The 17,575-nt window shown below is 41.1% G+C and overlaps 1 protein-coding gene across 4 annotated transcripts in view; it reads right to left on the bottom strand.

Moving 5' to 3' along the window:
- DMXL1 (Dmx like 1) overlaps positions 1-17,575 on the bottom strand; it is a 2,287,446-nt gene that overhangs the window by 1,170,851 nt on the left and 1,099,020 nt on the right. For all 4 annotated transcript variants that reach the window (XM_078675553.1, XM_078675555.1, XM_078675552.1 and 1 more), the window contains one exon: positions 5,107-5,359. In XM_078675553.1, the coding sequence (XP_078531679.1) occupies positions 5,107-5,359 (253 nt within the window). The remainder of the gene's footprint in view (positions 1-5,106; positions 5,360-17,575) is intronic.

Below are 17,575 nucleotides of genomic sequence, written 5' to 3'. Positions count from 1 at the left end.
GTTCAGTTCATCTCACTAGTTTTGTATTTGTCATGAGGGGTTGTTCCTAATGTTTCTATTTTAGCGAGGTCAAAAAGAGATCCCATTAGTGGCCTACTGATTTTGCTCGATTCCTTTTCTTTTTTTTTTACACGATTTTTCGTTATCTGCAAAGACTAAACAGAGTATTGCGACTCTGTGTTTGTTTGTAAATAGAGAATGAACCAAAGAGAACTAATTCTAAAACAGTAAATACTTGGATAACAATCAATCAAATGGAGAGAGAAGCAGGCACGACGGATTACAATGGGGGCAAAGACCTGCGTTAACTACCTTTCACTATCTGCAAAGAGAGAGTACTCCTAATAGAAATGAGGGGGGGGGGGGCACCATTCAAAGCAGATCAGTGTGCATAAACACGAAAATGTTTTCACTTACCACGTACTTGACATTCGACAGCTTATGATATTTGCTATTAAAAAACCATTGAAATTCACTGAAAAAACCATAGGTTATAGACCATATATAGTTAGGAATTAGCATTTACAAAACCTTGAAAATTCACTGAAAAAACCATAGGTTATAGACCATATATAGTTAGGAATTAGCATTTAAAAAACCTTATTTTACTCACACAAAACCATTGAAATTCCATATATAGTTAGTTGCACTAACTATATATCGCGCACCTGCAATCCACTGCTGATCATGTCACATATTACATCATTCATGACATGGTCAGTGACATCACTGATGACATCACTGATGACATCTCAAATGACATCACTGATGACATCACTGATGACATCTCAAATTACATCACTGATGAGATCACTGATGACATCTCATTTGACATCAATGACCACATCACTGATGATATCATTCATGTGACAATACAATGCATCTCCTCACATTTTAATATAACCTCCGTTTCACCCAGTGTTAAATACAGAGTATAATTTTTGAAACCATTGACACACCAATACTAGTTACTACATACGTACTCACTGATTCCTACGTCTACACACACATTCACTCATTCACCCATACAATCATTCATACATACAATCACTCATCTTTACAACACTATCATATGCACTCATACACCTATACAGACACTCACACTCTGCCACTCATCCATGGAGTTACTCACACACCTAGTCAGTCCTGTAAAGAATCAATCACACTTCCATTTTTTTTGTCTATACAGTTAAACATAGAGCACCTTACATTTTCAAACATATACTAACACATACTTACTTTCTTATACAATCATTGATACAAGTACACATTGATCTGCACAGAGTCACACACCTCCCAGCCAGCCACACACACACTCAGTCTCCCATACAAATACTTAGACAATCAATCAATAACCCATATAGTTAATCATATAGCTACTGATCAACACATGCAGCAGTTTACAGAACAACAGACATAATGATGCACAAATTAAGACAGTTTAGTCACTAACCCATGCACTCAGTGAGACACATTTAATCACTCACTCATACATTCAGTCATGCACCTACTAAATCCTTCGTCCAGACACTTATGTTATGTTATGTTATGTTATTAGAATTTCTAGAGCGCACAGCTGCCCCAGCAAAGGGGCGTCCTGGCGCTTTGACAGATGCTATAACATAACACACTAAAAAGATTAGCCAGAAACTGGAAAGAGGAAAGTTTTAATGGCCTGCCTGAAGGCGAACATATCCTCAAGAGCTCGAATGTGAACTGGTAGCGAGTTCCATAGGCCAGCCGCTAGAACCCTAAAAGAACGGCCACCCATCCTGCTCAACCTGAAGCGTGGACAGACAGCCAGATGAAGACCCTCCGATCTTAAAGATCTCGACGGCACATAGGGCGTAAGTAGAGTAACAAGTGCCGGTGGCGAAGAAGTTTTCAAAATTTTGAAGGCCAGACACAGCGCCTTGAACATGATTCGCTGTCTGACCGGGAGCCAATGCAAGGCCGTGATGGTACCCGACACTGAACAGTGTCTGGGAAGGCCCACAATGGCTCGTGCCGCGGCATTTTGTACTCTTTGGAGCCTAGAGGCCTCCGCTTGATTCACCCCTAACAACAGTGAGCTACCGTAGTCCAGCCTAGATAGTATTGAGGCCTGAACTACAAGCTGTCTGGTAGGGGGATCAAAGTACTTCAAGACTGGCCTAATACCACGCAGTATTCCGTAACATGTGGCAGCCACCTTCATGGTGTGGTCCTTGAAGGAGAGCGCAGAGTCCACCCAGACTCCTAGATTTCTCACTCCAGCCACTGGAATAGGTGTGACACCAAGCTCTGACGGCCACCACTGATTACCCCATAGCTCAGCGTGCTTCCCAAGAACCAATACCTCCGTTTTGGTGGCATTCAACTGGAGGCAGTTGGTGCGAAGCCAGCTGGCTACTGCCAAGAGACCCGCACGGAATCTCGGAGCTGCTACCTCGGGGTCTCCGCTAAGTGTCACCGCTAGCTGTGTGTCGTCCGCATATGAGGCCATCGTAAGACCCCACTGTTTGACGACACCAGCCAACGGTTTCACATAGAGGTTGAATATAGTCGGGCTCAATGAAGATCCCTGTGGAACCCCCGTCTTCAGGGGGTAAGTAGTGGATTGGCCAGGTGGTATAGCCACTTTAAAAGTACGATCAGCCAGAAAGGACCGGAACCATTGGAGAGCGACATCCGTCACTCCCGCCTCCTGTAAGCGCTGGATAAGTATTTGGTGGGACACAGTGTCGAAAGCAGCGCTTAAATCTAATAATATAAGCGCTGCAGTATGACCCAAGTCAAGTACCTGGCGAAGATGTTCCAAGATGTAAAGTAGTGCCGTCTCGGTACTGTGTCCTGACCGAAATCCATTCTGGCTGGGGTCCAAGATCTGGTTGCAAGCCAGATGCTCGGACAGAACCGAGTTGACATGCGCTTCTGTTACCTTGGCAATCCACGGCAACAGGGAGATAGGTCGGTAATTTTCTGGCAGTCGGGGGTCAGAATTTGCTTTTTTTAATATGGGGGTAACCACTGCCTGCTTCCAGGCCGCGGGTACAGTTCCAGAAGACAGGGACATATTAATGAGATCCAGTATGGGGTTACGACACAGCGGGGAGAGTGTATTAATGAAGGCAGGCTTCAGCGGGTCCGCCGGGGAACCTGATTTGACCTTGAGGCTGAGTCTGTCAAAGGCCTCAACCGACAATTCAGGTAAGATAGCCAGAGGCTCATGATCCAATGTATCAGAGACAGTGGCTTCTCGATCCTGGTGGAGTGTGTCGAACCCGTGATATATTTTTTCCACTTTCTCCACAAAAAAAGAGGCCAATTTATCACAGTGTGAGTCTGTGCAAATCGCCTCTGATGAGGATCTATTTTTCATTAGGTCCTTCAGTACCTTAAAAATCAGTTTTGAGCGGTTGGTACTGGTGGCAAATTCCTGGGCATAAAATGCAGCTCTAGCTCTGCATATAGCTCTGTGATAAAATTTCAACTCAGTGAAATACCGGATTTTCAGGGCCGGGTCATATGATCGTCTCCATTCCCTCTCTGTCTTACGGCAGGATCTTTTCAATTCTGCCAGAGACTCGTTATACCAGGGGCTAGGTACTTTTGTCCGGCCTTTCGCCCATCGTAAAGGTATCAGAGAGTCCAAGGCGTCAGTTATCCACAGGCAAAACTGTTGGTAGCCTTGTTCCACATTGGTGAGATTGTTTAGAGGTTTCCGCTCTAATATACCGTAGAACTCTTCCAGCGTAAGTTTGTACCACGGCCTTTTAAGGGTTAGCCTTTCCCTGGATATAAACATCTACTCATTCTTCAATATGTAAAACATATTTAAACTTTACAGAAACACACAGTCACTGGATGATGTCATCAGTGATCTCATCAGTGATGTCATTTGAGATGTCATCAGTGATGTCATCAGTGATGTCATTTGAGATGTCATCAGTGATGTCATCAGTGATGTCACGGACCATGTCATGAATGATGTAATATGTGACATGATCAGCAGTGGATTGCAGGTGCGCGATATATAGTTAGTGCAACTAACTATATATGGAATTTCAATGGTTTTGTGTGAGTAAAATAAGGTTTTTTAAATGCTAATTCCTAACTATATATGGTCTATAACCTATGGTTTTTTCAGTGAATTTTCAAGGTTTTGTAAATGCTAATTCCTAACTATATATGGTCTATAACCTATGGTTTTTTCAGTGAATATATATATATATATAGCATATAGATGGGCATATAATGAACACTGCTTTTTGTAAAGAGAGATTAAAAGATTATAACTTGCTATAATGCAATTAATATAATATTAATCACTTGTGGTGGCCATCAATGAAAATCTCATAATTTAGAATCCTTGAGCTACTGTGTGAGAAGTTTTCCCCCTAGCAATACCAACTAATGTAAAGAATCTGCAATTCAAAAACATACTAGCTGAAGTGAAAAGGTTATAGACCCTGACTGAGATACACAGTTAAAGTCTATAGATCGGCAACATTTTATTGTGATTTTAAATCTATGATGTACAGAACAAACTTTGTCCACCAGTAAGCAGATGTCCAAATAAAAACTATTAAAAATATGTCAGAACAAATTCAAACTGTAGAGATGGAGATTTGGTAGTGAAACAATATTCGAATTCTAGGTCAAATTAAAACATTTCCAAGTAGATAAAAAGCACTTATAAGGTGAGATGTCTTATTAGAGCCAATATAACGAGTGATGTATGCTTTAACAGCCAAGCAGAGCAAGTCATCAGACTACATTTGTGCAAATCGGATACAAGTGCCATTAGCAACAGAATTGCACAAAAATTGTAACACCTCGAAGTCAAACAATGCAAAAGTTAATTACAACACAAATTCACAATATAATGAACTACATGCATTATAAACTTGATGTCACATTAAATTCTTTATATCAGAATACAAACATTAATAGCAACTGTTCCACGTGTACTTGAGGTAGGTGGAAAACATTTGTGACTTTAGTTCAGTGAATTATACATTCTGAGATTATCCATTTTTATCACATCCAACACCAACAAAAAAATGGAGAGCATCGACTATTAAATCATAATTAATGCATGGTGAAATGACACCATATACTCACCTCTGTCATTCGTAGGCTGCTGTAGCAGAGTATCAAGAGACTTGCTATATTCCTCCAAAATCCAGTAAGCCATACTACGAACAAAAGGGTCTGAATGAATCTTTGATGACCCTAGCTCTTCACCAGGAGGCCTAATTCCCAAAATGCTTTTCTGTAGTATAGATTTATAAGTAGCAGACATTTCAAATTCTGATTCATAGAGTCGAGAGATTACAAGGGCCAGCTGGACATCTTGCAGTTTTTCTAAGCATACCTAGTATAGAAAATATTTAAATAAACAGCGCTTTAATTAGTTTGTTCTAGAAATTATCCACACACAGAACAAAGGTCATTAATTTGAAAATACCCAATCATTCTGACATGTCTTCGGCATGTTTGTCTAGGAATATGCTGAATCTTCTACGTGACAGCGTGTACCTCTCTTCTATGTGACAACATGTACCTCAACTTATTCATTTTCCAAAGCGTCTTGCAGAAGAAACTCAGTCTTCACCCAGAAGAACTTGATATCATCAAAATCATCGCAACAAGAGTAAATTAAATTTTAGTAATCACATTGTGATTACCTTCACATCATTATGTTTTTCCTCCTGCGACTCTTACATCCCAGCTAAGTTGGTATCATTTCCATCCCTCTATGTGTATATTTATGCAAGTATATATGCATGTATGTGTTAAATACTACTTACTATTTCAGAAACTGGATTTTTCTTATGTTTGGGTGGGCATATATATATATATGGAAAAAAATAGGGTGTGTTGACGGAGTTAATACTGATATATATATATATATATATATATATATATATATATATCACCACCTGTAAGTTATGGTAAGTAACTCAATGACGGCCACTCCAATTGTGCTGTTTTCAGTTTCTTTAATGGAGACAGCATTGCATGACGCGTTTCACCTCCATGAGGCTTAATCATATGCAGTTTCACAGGGGATGGGTTCGTTAGCTTTTTAAAATAAACTTAACTCTAAACATCGAGAAGGGACTAGTGCCAACAGTTCAAACTTAAGGTGACAGCAATGTTCTTATAATTAATTTTTTCATAGCGTAGTATCGGGAAGCACTCAGCAATTACCTCCGGACAGTTCCTTAGAAATGCAGTATTTCTTCATACATGTTTCCCGACACTATCCATTACTGCTTCCTCCCTGTGTCCATTGAACCACAGTGGCCAGAATGCACCATTACTGTCTCTTCGTGAGTAATGTCCCCCAATGTAGTCTTTGGCAAGATTTCTCCTTCGGGTCAGTTGACAGCCTTATACAAAATGCCTTTAGAAGGAACAATTCCAAGTGTGGCTTGCATTTCCCGGCAGCGATATGTTCCGAAGGGTATCTCGCTACCATCCACGATATGTTCTTTTACATTCGTCATCCAGAGAACACCTTCCAGCACGAAGAGCTTGGAGACAGTCTCCTTCGCTGACTCTGGCTGCATTGTGTTCGTCTCTGCAGTCGAGGCGGGCCCCTCACCGAGGCCACTTCCATCTTTCTGTAGTAGAATTACATTTCACAGCCGGCGGGCTCTTTTAAACTGGATTCTCTCCAATGTCTCACGATCCTGACCGGGAAAGCGCCTCCACCAAGCAAGTCGGGCCCGTCCTTCCAAGGTGTGTCAGACACCTTACAAATCACCACCTGTAAGTTACAGTAAGTAACTCAATGACGGCCACTCCAATTGTGCTGTTTTCAGTTTCTTTAATGGAGACAGCATTGCATGACGCGTTTCGCCTCCATGAGGCTTAATCATATGCAGTTTCACAGGGGATGGGTTCGTTAGCTTTTTAAAATAAACGTAACTCTAAACATCGAGAAGGGACTGGTGCCCAACAGTTCAAACTTAAGGTGACAGCAATGTTCTTATAATTCATTTTTTCATAGCGTAGTATCGGTAAGTACTCAGCAATTACCTCCGGACAGTTCCTTAGAAATGCAGTATTTCTTCATACATGTTTCCCTTTTGACAAACAAAAGTTCAATAGGTAATGGTATGCGAGAATAGCTACCAGCCTTTTTAATTCAACAGTGCACACCCAATTTCTATGAATAAATTTGCGGAGAGGTGTGCCTGCTAATTTTAAGCACTTTTGTTTGTCACTTGCAGATTGAATGTGCATCCACTTTTTCTTGCACTTTTTGGTTTGTTGCTTTGGACACACTCTTCTTTTGAACTGAATGACCACCAGTGATGAGAAAGGGGCCTAGTCTGGAGATTACGTGCCAGTTGCCCCGAGGGTGGTGCTCCTGGTAGGTGTCATTCAGTTCTTCACATATTTTTGTGTAGAACTCTGTCTGTTTTCAATCTTATGTGGTGGATACTTGGTATTGATCAAGGTCTCAGACAGCTGTTTGTTGTTTTATGTGACTGTCAAGACCCGTTGGCCAATAGGTTTTCTTTTTAACTTTTCAAATAACATTGGGCGTATTACAGTTAATACCCCCGAAGAAAAATACGGTATACAGAGGAGAGTAACAGTGATCAGGATTACATGACTGGTCTGTTATAAAATTACTGATATAACTTACGTCCGAAGGACAGGGTTTTTTGTTGTTTACAAGTTTCTATCATTGACAAAAACATTTGTGTGTGTTCCAATTCTGATATTCCTATTTGCCTCAAAAAGCATTTACATGCTTTTAGACCAATGTCATGTTGGATTGATGTATACAGGGAAACTGGCCTATAATAGCCAATATGTAGTTTGTGTTCCAACCCTGTAAATGTTCTCAGGAAATCCCCTGTGTCTCTAATATATGAACTTAGGCTTTGTGCTATTGGCACCAAATATTGATCAACATATTTCAATACATTCTCATGCAAATAATCGCATGAGGACACAATCGGTCTGCCAGGAGGATTCTCCAAAGTCTTGTGAATTTTCGGTAAGAAATATATTATTGGAAATGTCAAGAATGTCTAAGTGAACAGCATGACGGCAGCTTAATGATAAGCGGATGATTTGCAAAATGGGAAAATTATGCATAGTACTATACTGCTCACGATCCTGGTTGTACTAACATATTGCCAAACTTGTACACTAACAACAGTCAACATCTCTAATTTTTATAAATAACGTTGTAAAGAGAAGTTGCACTACATTACTCACAATGCCACATAAAAGGCCAATGTGGTATGTGTACATATAGTGCAATAGAAAAAGGACTCACTAACCGTGACAAGGGCCTTTGCGAGGCTGAAACACGTTGGGGAAGCATTACAAGTGTAATTAAACTTGAAAATCAGATTCCAGAGTGTGGCCTCTTTTATTTGAAATATATATATATATACACACACACCTACATCTGGAGAAAGGCTCTTTCAGGATGAAATATGTTAATGAAATTGATGATTTTGACAGAATGAGCTTTAGAACGGATGTATCCATGTCTAGTGGATGCAAACAAAAAGAAAATCCTGTCTGCATTTACCTGCTGGAAAGAACTTTGATATGTTTCAGGAGTCAGTGATAGATAACAGAAACCAACAGAGGGTACAAGTTAGAACTCCACGCAATGAAAATATATTAAGAAATTAATACCACCATGGAGACTCTGGATGTTGTATCCTTGTATACATCGGTTAACCATAATCAAGGAATAGAAGTGTGTATGTATTTCCTCAGAGCAAGACCCACTGATTACCCGCAGAATACATACATGATTGTAAGTATGTTAAGCTACTGAGTGACCCACAATATCCTTCTCTTTAATCACATTTTATTTTTTGCAAAAACAAGTTACAGCAATGGGGGCCTCCTTCACCCCAACATATTCAAACCTCTTTATTGTATGGTGGAAAAAGGTGGCCGCCTGGGTGAACAAACATGACAAATATATGGATAAATTAAGTTGTGGGTATGCCTTTTTGAGTATTTATTCCTCGATGGGGATGAATAACTCTTGAAGGAATACATCAGCAATTTCAGTAGTAACATATTCAACATTAAATTCACACATAATTGCAGCACGATTAACATGGACTTTAAGGATGTGGCACTGTTTATTAAAGATGAAAAATTTATAAAGATTTTATAGAAAAGCAACAAGCAAGCCATTGCTACACACAAACAGATTTTATCAACAACAGTGGTCCATTGCAAAAAGTAAGTTTGAAAAGAAACAATAAAATATAGACACAATCGTAGCTATATTTGATTTTAAGACCAGCCCAGCCGGGCTAGGGTCTGAATGTATTTATATAAAATACATTTACAAGAATTTTAAACAATATTACACCTCTCTGCCATCGAGCGTGACGGTCATTGGGAAGAGCTCATACTCCAAATATCGGTTATCAAGAGGATACAAGACCTTATTAACATTAGGATCCGTACCTATCTAGGTACAGACCATTCTTCACACCGAAGGTCACGACGTGGACGATATTGGTCCCTAACCGTGGCTATTAAGGCTATCTTTAGGCATATAAATACAAACGGTGTGTGGAGGGTCAAGGGGAATATTTAACGACCTGTCTGCTCACTCCCCTGTTATCAATGTAGAAAACACACAAAAGAGCAGAACAGGTCTGGAGATGGTATGCACCTATACCTGTGACTATGAAACAGTGGGATGTGTAAGTGAGCCAATGCTGTTGAAAAATATTGGTAACACAAAACTAGAATAGTTCCCATCAGACCACCCTCGTGGTGGAGTTAGCGTCACGTGGGAATTGCTGATCAATCCATACCACGTCCGACCATATAGTGCCGGTGTGGAAAATGGATGTCAGAAATCTAGCCATGATGTTTACCATAGAGTGGACTAGATAATATGCAGTGCTCAAGTGATGGTGATAGATAAAATTGACTACACTGATTCTGGAAGAGCGTACATAAAGAAATCTGTGTGTCAAAGGTTAAAAACACGCCTGGTAGAAAGGCTACCATGTGGCGCTGTGCAGACGGTCGACATGTTTCAGCCAATGGGACATTGCCCCGGCTTTCTTCAGGACCTAAGATGTAAAGCAGCTACTGCAACCATAACTACAAGTGATGTGAAAATTGAAAAAATATCAAGTTTCCTAAGAGACAGATACATATCTACCAGGAACTTAAATGCTTAGACGTCCACTGGCGGGGGAGAAGTTTGTCTTCTTCCTATCAACAAACAAAAATTATTGTAAAACAACACTAAATTACACAAACATATCCACTTGAATACAGAGAGACAGTACAGAACGAGCACACCTGCATGAATACTTGACATTCTGCATTAATGGAAAAAAGCATAATAGCTTGATCACCTAGAGGCATTTCCTCCCAGTGATACTCACCCAGCCTTGTGTGGGTGAAGACCTCACCTCACCCGGCGACCGCTCGGGAGTATGAGGCCCCGCTCTGTGGTGTAGAAAAGGGACATAGTCAGCACACTACTCTACTATGCCCAAGCCAATTGCTCTACACACAAAGCCCCCACATAACATCCCATATGACACATCCAATGCGACATACCTCATGTCACAAGACATAATCCGGACCTATAAGGATTTATTGACAATACCTATTAGCTCCTCCCACTTATGTCATTTAGATTGAGTTTCACAATAAGCGTCTAGTTTATGCAATTGAATGAGGAGCTAAGGTATTGTCAATAAATCCTTATAGGTCCAGATTATGTCCTGTGACATGAGGTATGTCGCATTGGATGTGTCATATGGGATGTTATGTGGGGGCTTTGGCTTGGTTTGACAGTTGGGCACCTATCACACGTTCGTTGGGTTATGTGTGTAGAGCAATTGGCTTGGGCATAGTAGAGTAGTGTGCTGACTATGTCCCTTTTCTACACCACAGAGCGGGGCCTCATACTCCCGAGCGGTCGCCGGGTGAGGTGAGGTCTTCACCCACACAAGGCTGGGTGAGTATCACTGGGAGGAAATGCCTCTAGGTGATCAAGCTATTATGCTTTTTTCCATATATGCAGAATGTCAAGTATTCATGCAGGTGTGCTCGTTCTGTACTGTCTCTCTGTATTCAAGTGGATATGTTTGTGTAATTTAGTGTTGTTTTACAATAATTTTTGTTTGTTGATAGGAAGAAGACAAACTTCTCCCCCGCCAGTGGACGTCTAAGCATTTAAGTTCCTGGTAGATATGTATCTGTCTATTAGGAAACTTGTTATTTTTTCAATTTTCACATCACTTGTAGTTATGGTTGCAGTAGCTGCTTTACATCTTAGGTCCTGAAGAAAGCCGGGGCAATGTCCCATTGGCTGAAACATGTCGACCGTCTGCACAGCGCCACATGGTAGCCTTTCTACCAGGCGTGTTTTTAACCTTTGACACACAGATTTCTTTATGTACGCTCTTCCAGAATCAGTGTAGTCAATTTTATCTATCACCATCACTTGAGCACTGCATATTATCTAGTCCACTCTATGGTAAACATCATGGCTAGATTTCTGACATCCATTTTCCACACCGGCACTATATGGTCGGACGTGGTATGGATTGATCAGCAATTCCCACGTGACGCTAACTCCACCACGAGGGTGGTCTGATGGGAACTATTCTAGTTTTGTGTTACCAATATTTTTCAACAGCATTGGCTCACTTACACATCCCACTGTTTCATAGTCACAGGTATAGGTGCATACCATCTCCAGACCTGTTCTGCTCTTTTGTGTGTTTTCTATCTTTAGGCATAACCTCATGTCATGATGATGATTCGCACGATTTAAAAAGCGAATCTAAACGCCGTAGACACCCTTTTTAACACCTCATACTATACAAAAGATGGTAATAGGAATGTAAAGGAGTTATGGTTTACTGTCTTGTAATACTTCGCCAGAATTGAATTGGAAGTGTTACAAACCAACCGCTTTTTGCCTAAAAAAGCCCCTTGTGTTTTGTTTTTATGTATAATAATAAAAAAATTAAAAAAATAAAAAATCATTTGTAAAGCGCCTGGCTACACAAAACTGTGTGTCCCCGCGCTAACTGCTGATATAATACAGAGATCCAAAGGCAGCTGTAGAAAATAAGCTCAGGAGAAGTTACATGTTGGGGAACAGAAAAGTTTTCAATTTTCCCCGAAATCTCAGTTCAGAAGGTTCCATCCGCAAGTGGAGCGGGAGCGCATTCCAGTGTTTGGAGGCCAAGTACCTAAAGGAGCTTCCTCCCATTTTGGCCCTGAAGATTTGAGGGAGTTTAAATAGCATCATGTATATGTCTTAGTGTGAACGGTGGGCCACAGGCTTGTGCCCCACTTTGTAATATTGTTTAAAATTCTTGTAAATTTATTTTATATAAATACATTCATACCCTAGCCCGGCTGGGCTGGTCTTAAAATCAAATATAGCTACGATTCTGTCTATATTTTATTGTTTCTTTTCAAACTTACTTTTTGCAATGGACCACTGTTGTTGATAAAGTATTACTCCCAAGGTCCATGGCCGAATCCTTAGGGTCCCCTTGTTGTTTAAACGCACACACAAACAGAGGCCATCCCAAGCCACTGAAGAGGAGCATTCCGTACAACCAACTAATAAGAGCATGTAGGATCTGGCAATGACTTTGATGGAATACTTATTTGTCATTACCATTACTTCATCCTCACAGGCCACCTTGCAAAATATTACAAGAAAACAAAACAGAGAACATCTGCTGCATGAAGATGCAATAGTAAGCAACAGAGGAAAAATGAGCAACCAGATCATGAGGAATCACAGATTGGATTTTCCATGGAATTCAATAATGAGCAGCATACACAGAAAAACATTCAGAGAAAACATGCAATATTTTACAGCATGGTGAACATCTTAAAAAGTAGATTAGGTCCTGTCTCAAAGTTACATATCAGAAAACAAGATAATTAGGAGACCTTCAAGCAGTGGTTATCCACAACCAATAGAACGTTTTGGCTTGGCTTGCAAAGGATATACAAGGATTATGGAAATGTGGACAATGCAAAGTATGTGCATATAGCATCAATAAGAAGGAATATAAAACCTTTCAGGGAAAAACACAAGTTATTGAAATAAGGACAGTGCGCAATTCTGAATTTATAATGTATGTTCTGGAATGTGCCTGCAGTTAGAAATATAGTGCTAGCACCACAACAAAAACAAATTGATAGTTCTGTAACATCTCAAAGCACTTAAAAATCATGACAGGAGCTACCCCATGGCAAAACATTTCTAGGATCTACATCATGGATTTGGATATTATGAAATCAAGCACATCAAGTACAATCCCAGAGGTGTTGATTGAGAACTACTGAGAAATGAATAAAAAGTTATCTTGCTGTTGTGTACGAGACCAATGCGGACATAAGCCAGAGGAGACTCTTCCTACATGGCAGAGAAGCGTCACTCAGCCTGCTGCGAGTGCAGCAGACATATACAAATAAATAAAATGGCATATCAATGGCATTTTTTTCTTGCCACGCTCGTACTGTGTACAGCGCGAGGGTGGGGCGGGGCTGAGTCATGGAAATGATGAATAACTGCACTGGTCTACAATGCACATGTCAGATTGGCCGAATGTCTACAGCCATCCTATCCGACTTGCGCACTGTAGACCCAGCAACCCAAGGGCTGTGAAACAGCCTAGGGATTGCTGGCACAGGCCCCTAACCTAAAATTGAGCACTGGTTTAGCCTGATCCAACCAATCGTGGAGCTGCTCTCATGCTTAAAACTGCATGAGAGCAGGTCTAGGCTTGGTTGGATTTGCATGCCACAAGCAGAAAGGGAGTCCTTCCTTTTCCTGTTCGTGGACTTCAGGATCCCAATCCTGAGGAGAGGCACACCGGACGGGGGCCATCAAGTGCGGTGCAACATATGGTAAGTTTATTGGACATCGCGGCCCACCATATTTTAATGTTGCCAGTCGCCACTGGGCATAACTTGGATGCAGAATTTCTTGGGCAATTGTAATGGAGGTGACAATATTCCTACAAACTATAATCCCCTCACTAAGAACAGAATGTTGAAACTGAATGAATATTTCATAGTGTGTTACTTTTTAAATGGAAATTATAGATGATTTGATTCCCTACTTGGGAGAGGATATGAAAATAGTTAAAACATATATGGCAATTTTATCCAAAGTTTGCACTTTCTGAATAGTCAGTATAAGTATTACAAAGTATGCACTTTAGATTGCTTGCACTTTCTAACATTGTTTTTTTAAAAAGGGTTGATAGCTTTCTTACATAGAATTACATTGTTCTGCTATTTTTGATTACAATAATTACTGGCCTAGGATGCTTATTCCAGCTTCCTATTGAATAATATATAGAGTTAATTACGTGTTTAATTAATCAAGCTCTCAAGCATTTTTCACAGCATATTGCACTTGATGTATCTTCAATGCAGATTGCTGCAAATAGCAGATTACATTGTAGACTAGATGAAAAACAGTAATGCAAGATCACTGCTACTTTGAATCAAACAACTTATAGTATTCGTTGTATTCTTATTGACTCAAAGTGTAAGCAGTCTACATAACACATTGCATTTTAGGCATTAATGGATACTTATTGCTGCTCACATTTCTATTATGTATTAGAGAATACATAGTTCTTTTGTGGAAACCAAGCCTCATTATAGTGAATATTCCATCCAAATACACAAGTGTGGTTATGCAAATATAAGCTCCTGATATCAATAAGCCATCATTAAATGCACATAACACCTTACTTAAATTGGCCATTAGAGGATAGTGATCTTAATACCTATTTTTATACTGTATCACGTTTTGACGTCAGTATGTATATCAGACAATGAAACATTTATATGAATTGCATGAATGTGTGCAATACAACGTTTAAAGCAAAATCCCACAATCCACCTTAATACACAAATGTGCATGATGATAATGTTTGCATCAATAATCAATTAGAAGAGGCAAGAGTGGTGCAAACATTTGCAAGAGAGAAGCAGAAAGAAGCAAGAGCAATGCAGAAAGAGGCAAAAGGGTTACAGAAATAGGAAAGAAAAATGCAGAAAGAAGCAACAGAGGTGCAGAAACAGGCAAGAGAGGTGCCGAAACAGGCAAGAGAAGTGCAGAAAGAGGCAAGCGAAGTACACAATAAGGGACAAAGTGTGCAGAAAGAGGTAAGTACATAAAGAAGGTAGAGAAAGAAGCAACAGTGGTGCAAGAGGTGGCAAGAGAACTGCAGAAAGAGGCAAGAGAGTTGCAGAAAGAGGCAAGAGAGTTACAGAAACAGGCAAAAGAGGAGCAGAAAGTGGGAACATGGGCACAGCCAGAGGCAAGAGAAGTGCAGAAAGAGGGGAGAGGGAGACAGAAAGAGGCAAGAGGAGTACAGAAATGTACAAGAGAGAAGCAGAAAGAAGCAAGAGCAATGCAGAAAGAGACAACAGTAGAACAGAAAGAAGCAAGAGGGGTGCAGAAAGAGACAAGAGAACTGCAGAAAAAAGCAACCGATATGTAGAAAGAAGCAAGACAAGTGATGAAAGAGACAAGTTTCAGAAAGAAAACAAGACAGGTGCAGTAAAAAAGAAGAGAAGTGGGAAAAGAGGCAAGAGAACTGCAGAAAGAAGGAAGAGAGGTGTAGAAAGAGGCAAGAGAGGTGCAGAAAGAGGTGAGAGGTGCAGAAAGAGCCAAGAGAGGTGCAGCAAGAAGGAAGAAGGGTGCACAAAGAAGCAAGAGGGGTGTAGAAAGGAGCAATAGAGGTGCAGAAAGAAGCAAGAGAAGTGCGGGAAAAAGCAACATAAGTGAAGCAAGAGGTGCAGAAAGAGGCAAAAGGGTTATAGAAAGAGGCAAAAGGGGTACAGAAAGAAGCAAGAGAGGTGCAGACACAGACAAGAGAAGTGCAGAAAGAGGCAAGAGAAGTACAGAAAGAGGCAAGAGAGGTGCAGAAGAAAAAAGCAAGAGAGGTGCAGAAACGCAAAAGAGGTGCAAAAAGAAGGAAGGTGCATAAAGTGGAAGAGATGTGCAGAAAGAGGCAAGAGAAGTGTGGAAAGGAAGAAAGGTGCAGAAAGACGCAAGAGAAATGCAGAAAGAGGCAAGAGAAATGCAGAAAGAGGCAAGAGAGGCACAGTAAAAAGCAAGAGTGGTGCGCACCATTAGTACCAATTTAACACCCACATTTAGCAATAAATAGCATGTGACCATTCCCGGTTTGCAAAAGGCCTTCCACCGAGCTTGTCGCTGCATTTTTGGTAACGTTGGAGCTAGAAACAAGTTTTTTTTGTTCAAAACTGCAGATTATGCAGCAGATGACGGATTATGTGGCATATGCGTAAAATGTATAATTGTGCGAAAATCGGGGAAGCTGAACAGTCGCATTGTTCAAGTGGCCCTGCTCATACCTCTGACTAGGTCCAGAAGTGCTTCTCAGTGGTTCAGTTTTTTTTTTGTCTCATTGAGTTTCTAGTTTACCTTCTACGGAAATAAGGAAGACTAAACCTGAGGTTACCACTCCAGAACAGCGACTACCATACCACATAATTACTCTCCTTAACACATAATCCCACGCGAAATAATTCTTATACACTAAACACCGCATACTTTCTATACACATAATTTCACTGCACAACATATCACATAATTTAACTAGAGACCATGTACATCCACTCCACTACAAAAAACATTAGTAAAAAACTTTTACGTTTGCGCCAATAGCTCCAACTCTCGCAAATGCGAGACCTCGTACATTGCAAATGCTTCTTTAACTAGTAGTCACGTTTTCAGCGCGGTGGAGAAGGGGGGCTGGGCCGCTGACCAGCGCTCAGGAATTCTGCTGCGTAGGACTTACAGGAGGTACCAGGAGGGCGTCTTGGCCGCCAAAGTCCCTCAGGAGTAAAGTGTACTTCATCCCCCAACCAGTAGTGTGCCAGGATGCGAGTTTGCAGAGTGGTGGAGAAAGGGGGCGTGGCCTCTGAAGACCTCTTAGCAATCCTGCTGTGTGGGACTTACTGGAGGTAGTAAGAGGGGTAGTTGGCCCCCAAGGACATCCTTGTGAACCAACTATTCATCTTATTACCTCCAGTAAGTCCCACACAGCAGGATTGCTAAGTTCTCATAGCAGGCCACGCCCCATTTGCCCACCACTCTGCAAACGCTCTCCCTGTCGCGCTTTTGGATGGAGACTGAAGTCCTCTTCACTGCTGGCGGTCCTTAGGGGCCAACTAGCCTACCCGTTACCTCTAGTAAGCCCCACACAGCTGGATTGCTGAGAGTGGTCAGAGGCCACACCCCCTTTCTACACCACTCTACAAACACGATTCCTGGTGCACTGCTGCTTGGGGGATGAATTACTCTTTAGTTCTGAAGTCCTCAGGACACAAAGGGACCCCACCAGCAGTGTGTCAAGAAACTCGTTTGCAGAGTGTTGTAAAAAGGGGTGTGGCCTCGGACCATTCAGCAATCCCACTGTGTGGGGGTTACTGGAGGTACCTGGTGGGCTAGTTGGACCCTAAGGACACTCACCAGCGAAGAGGACTTCATCCCCCAACCGAGAGCGTGCCAGAAGGCACGTTTTCAGGG

The sequence above is a fragment of the Lissotriton helveticus genome, chromosome 2_1 (assembly GCF_964261635.1).
Source record: "Lissotriton helveticus chromosome 2_1, aLisHel1.1, whole genome shotgun sequence".
Lineage (NCBI taxonomy): Eukaryota > Metazoa > Chordata > Amphibia > Caudata > Salamandridae > Lissotriton > Lissotriton helveticus.
The sequence above is the reverse complement of the archived record's forward strand: the minus strand, read 5'-3'. Positions and strand labels throughout refer to the sequence as shown.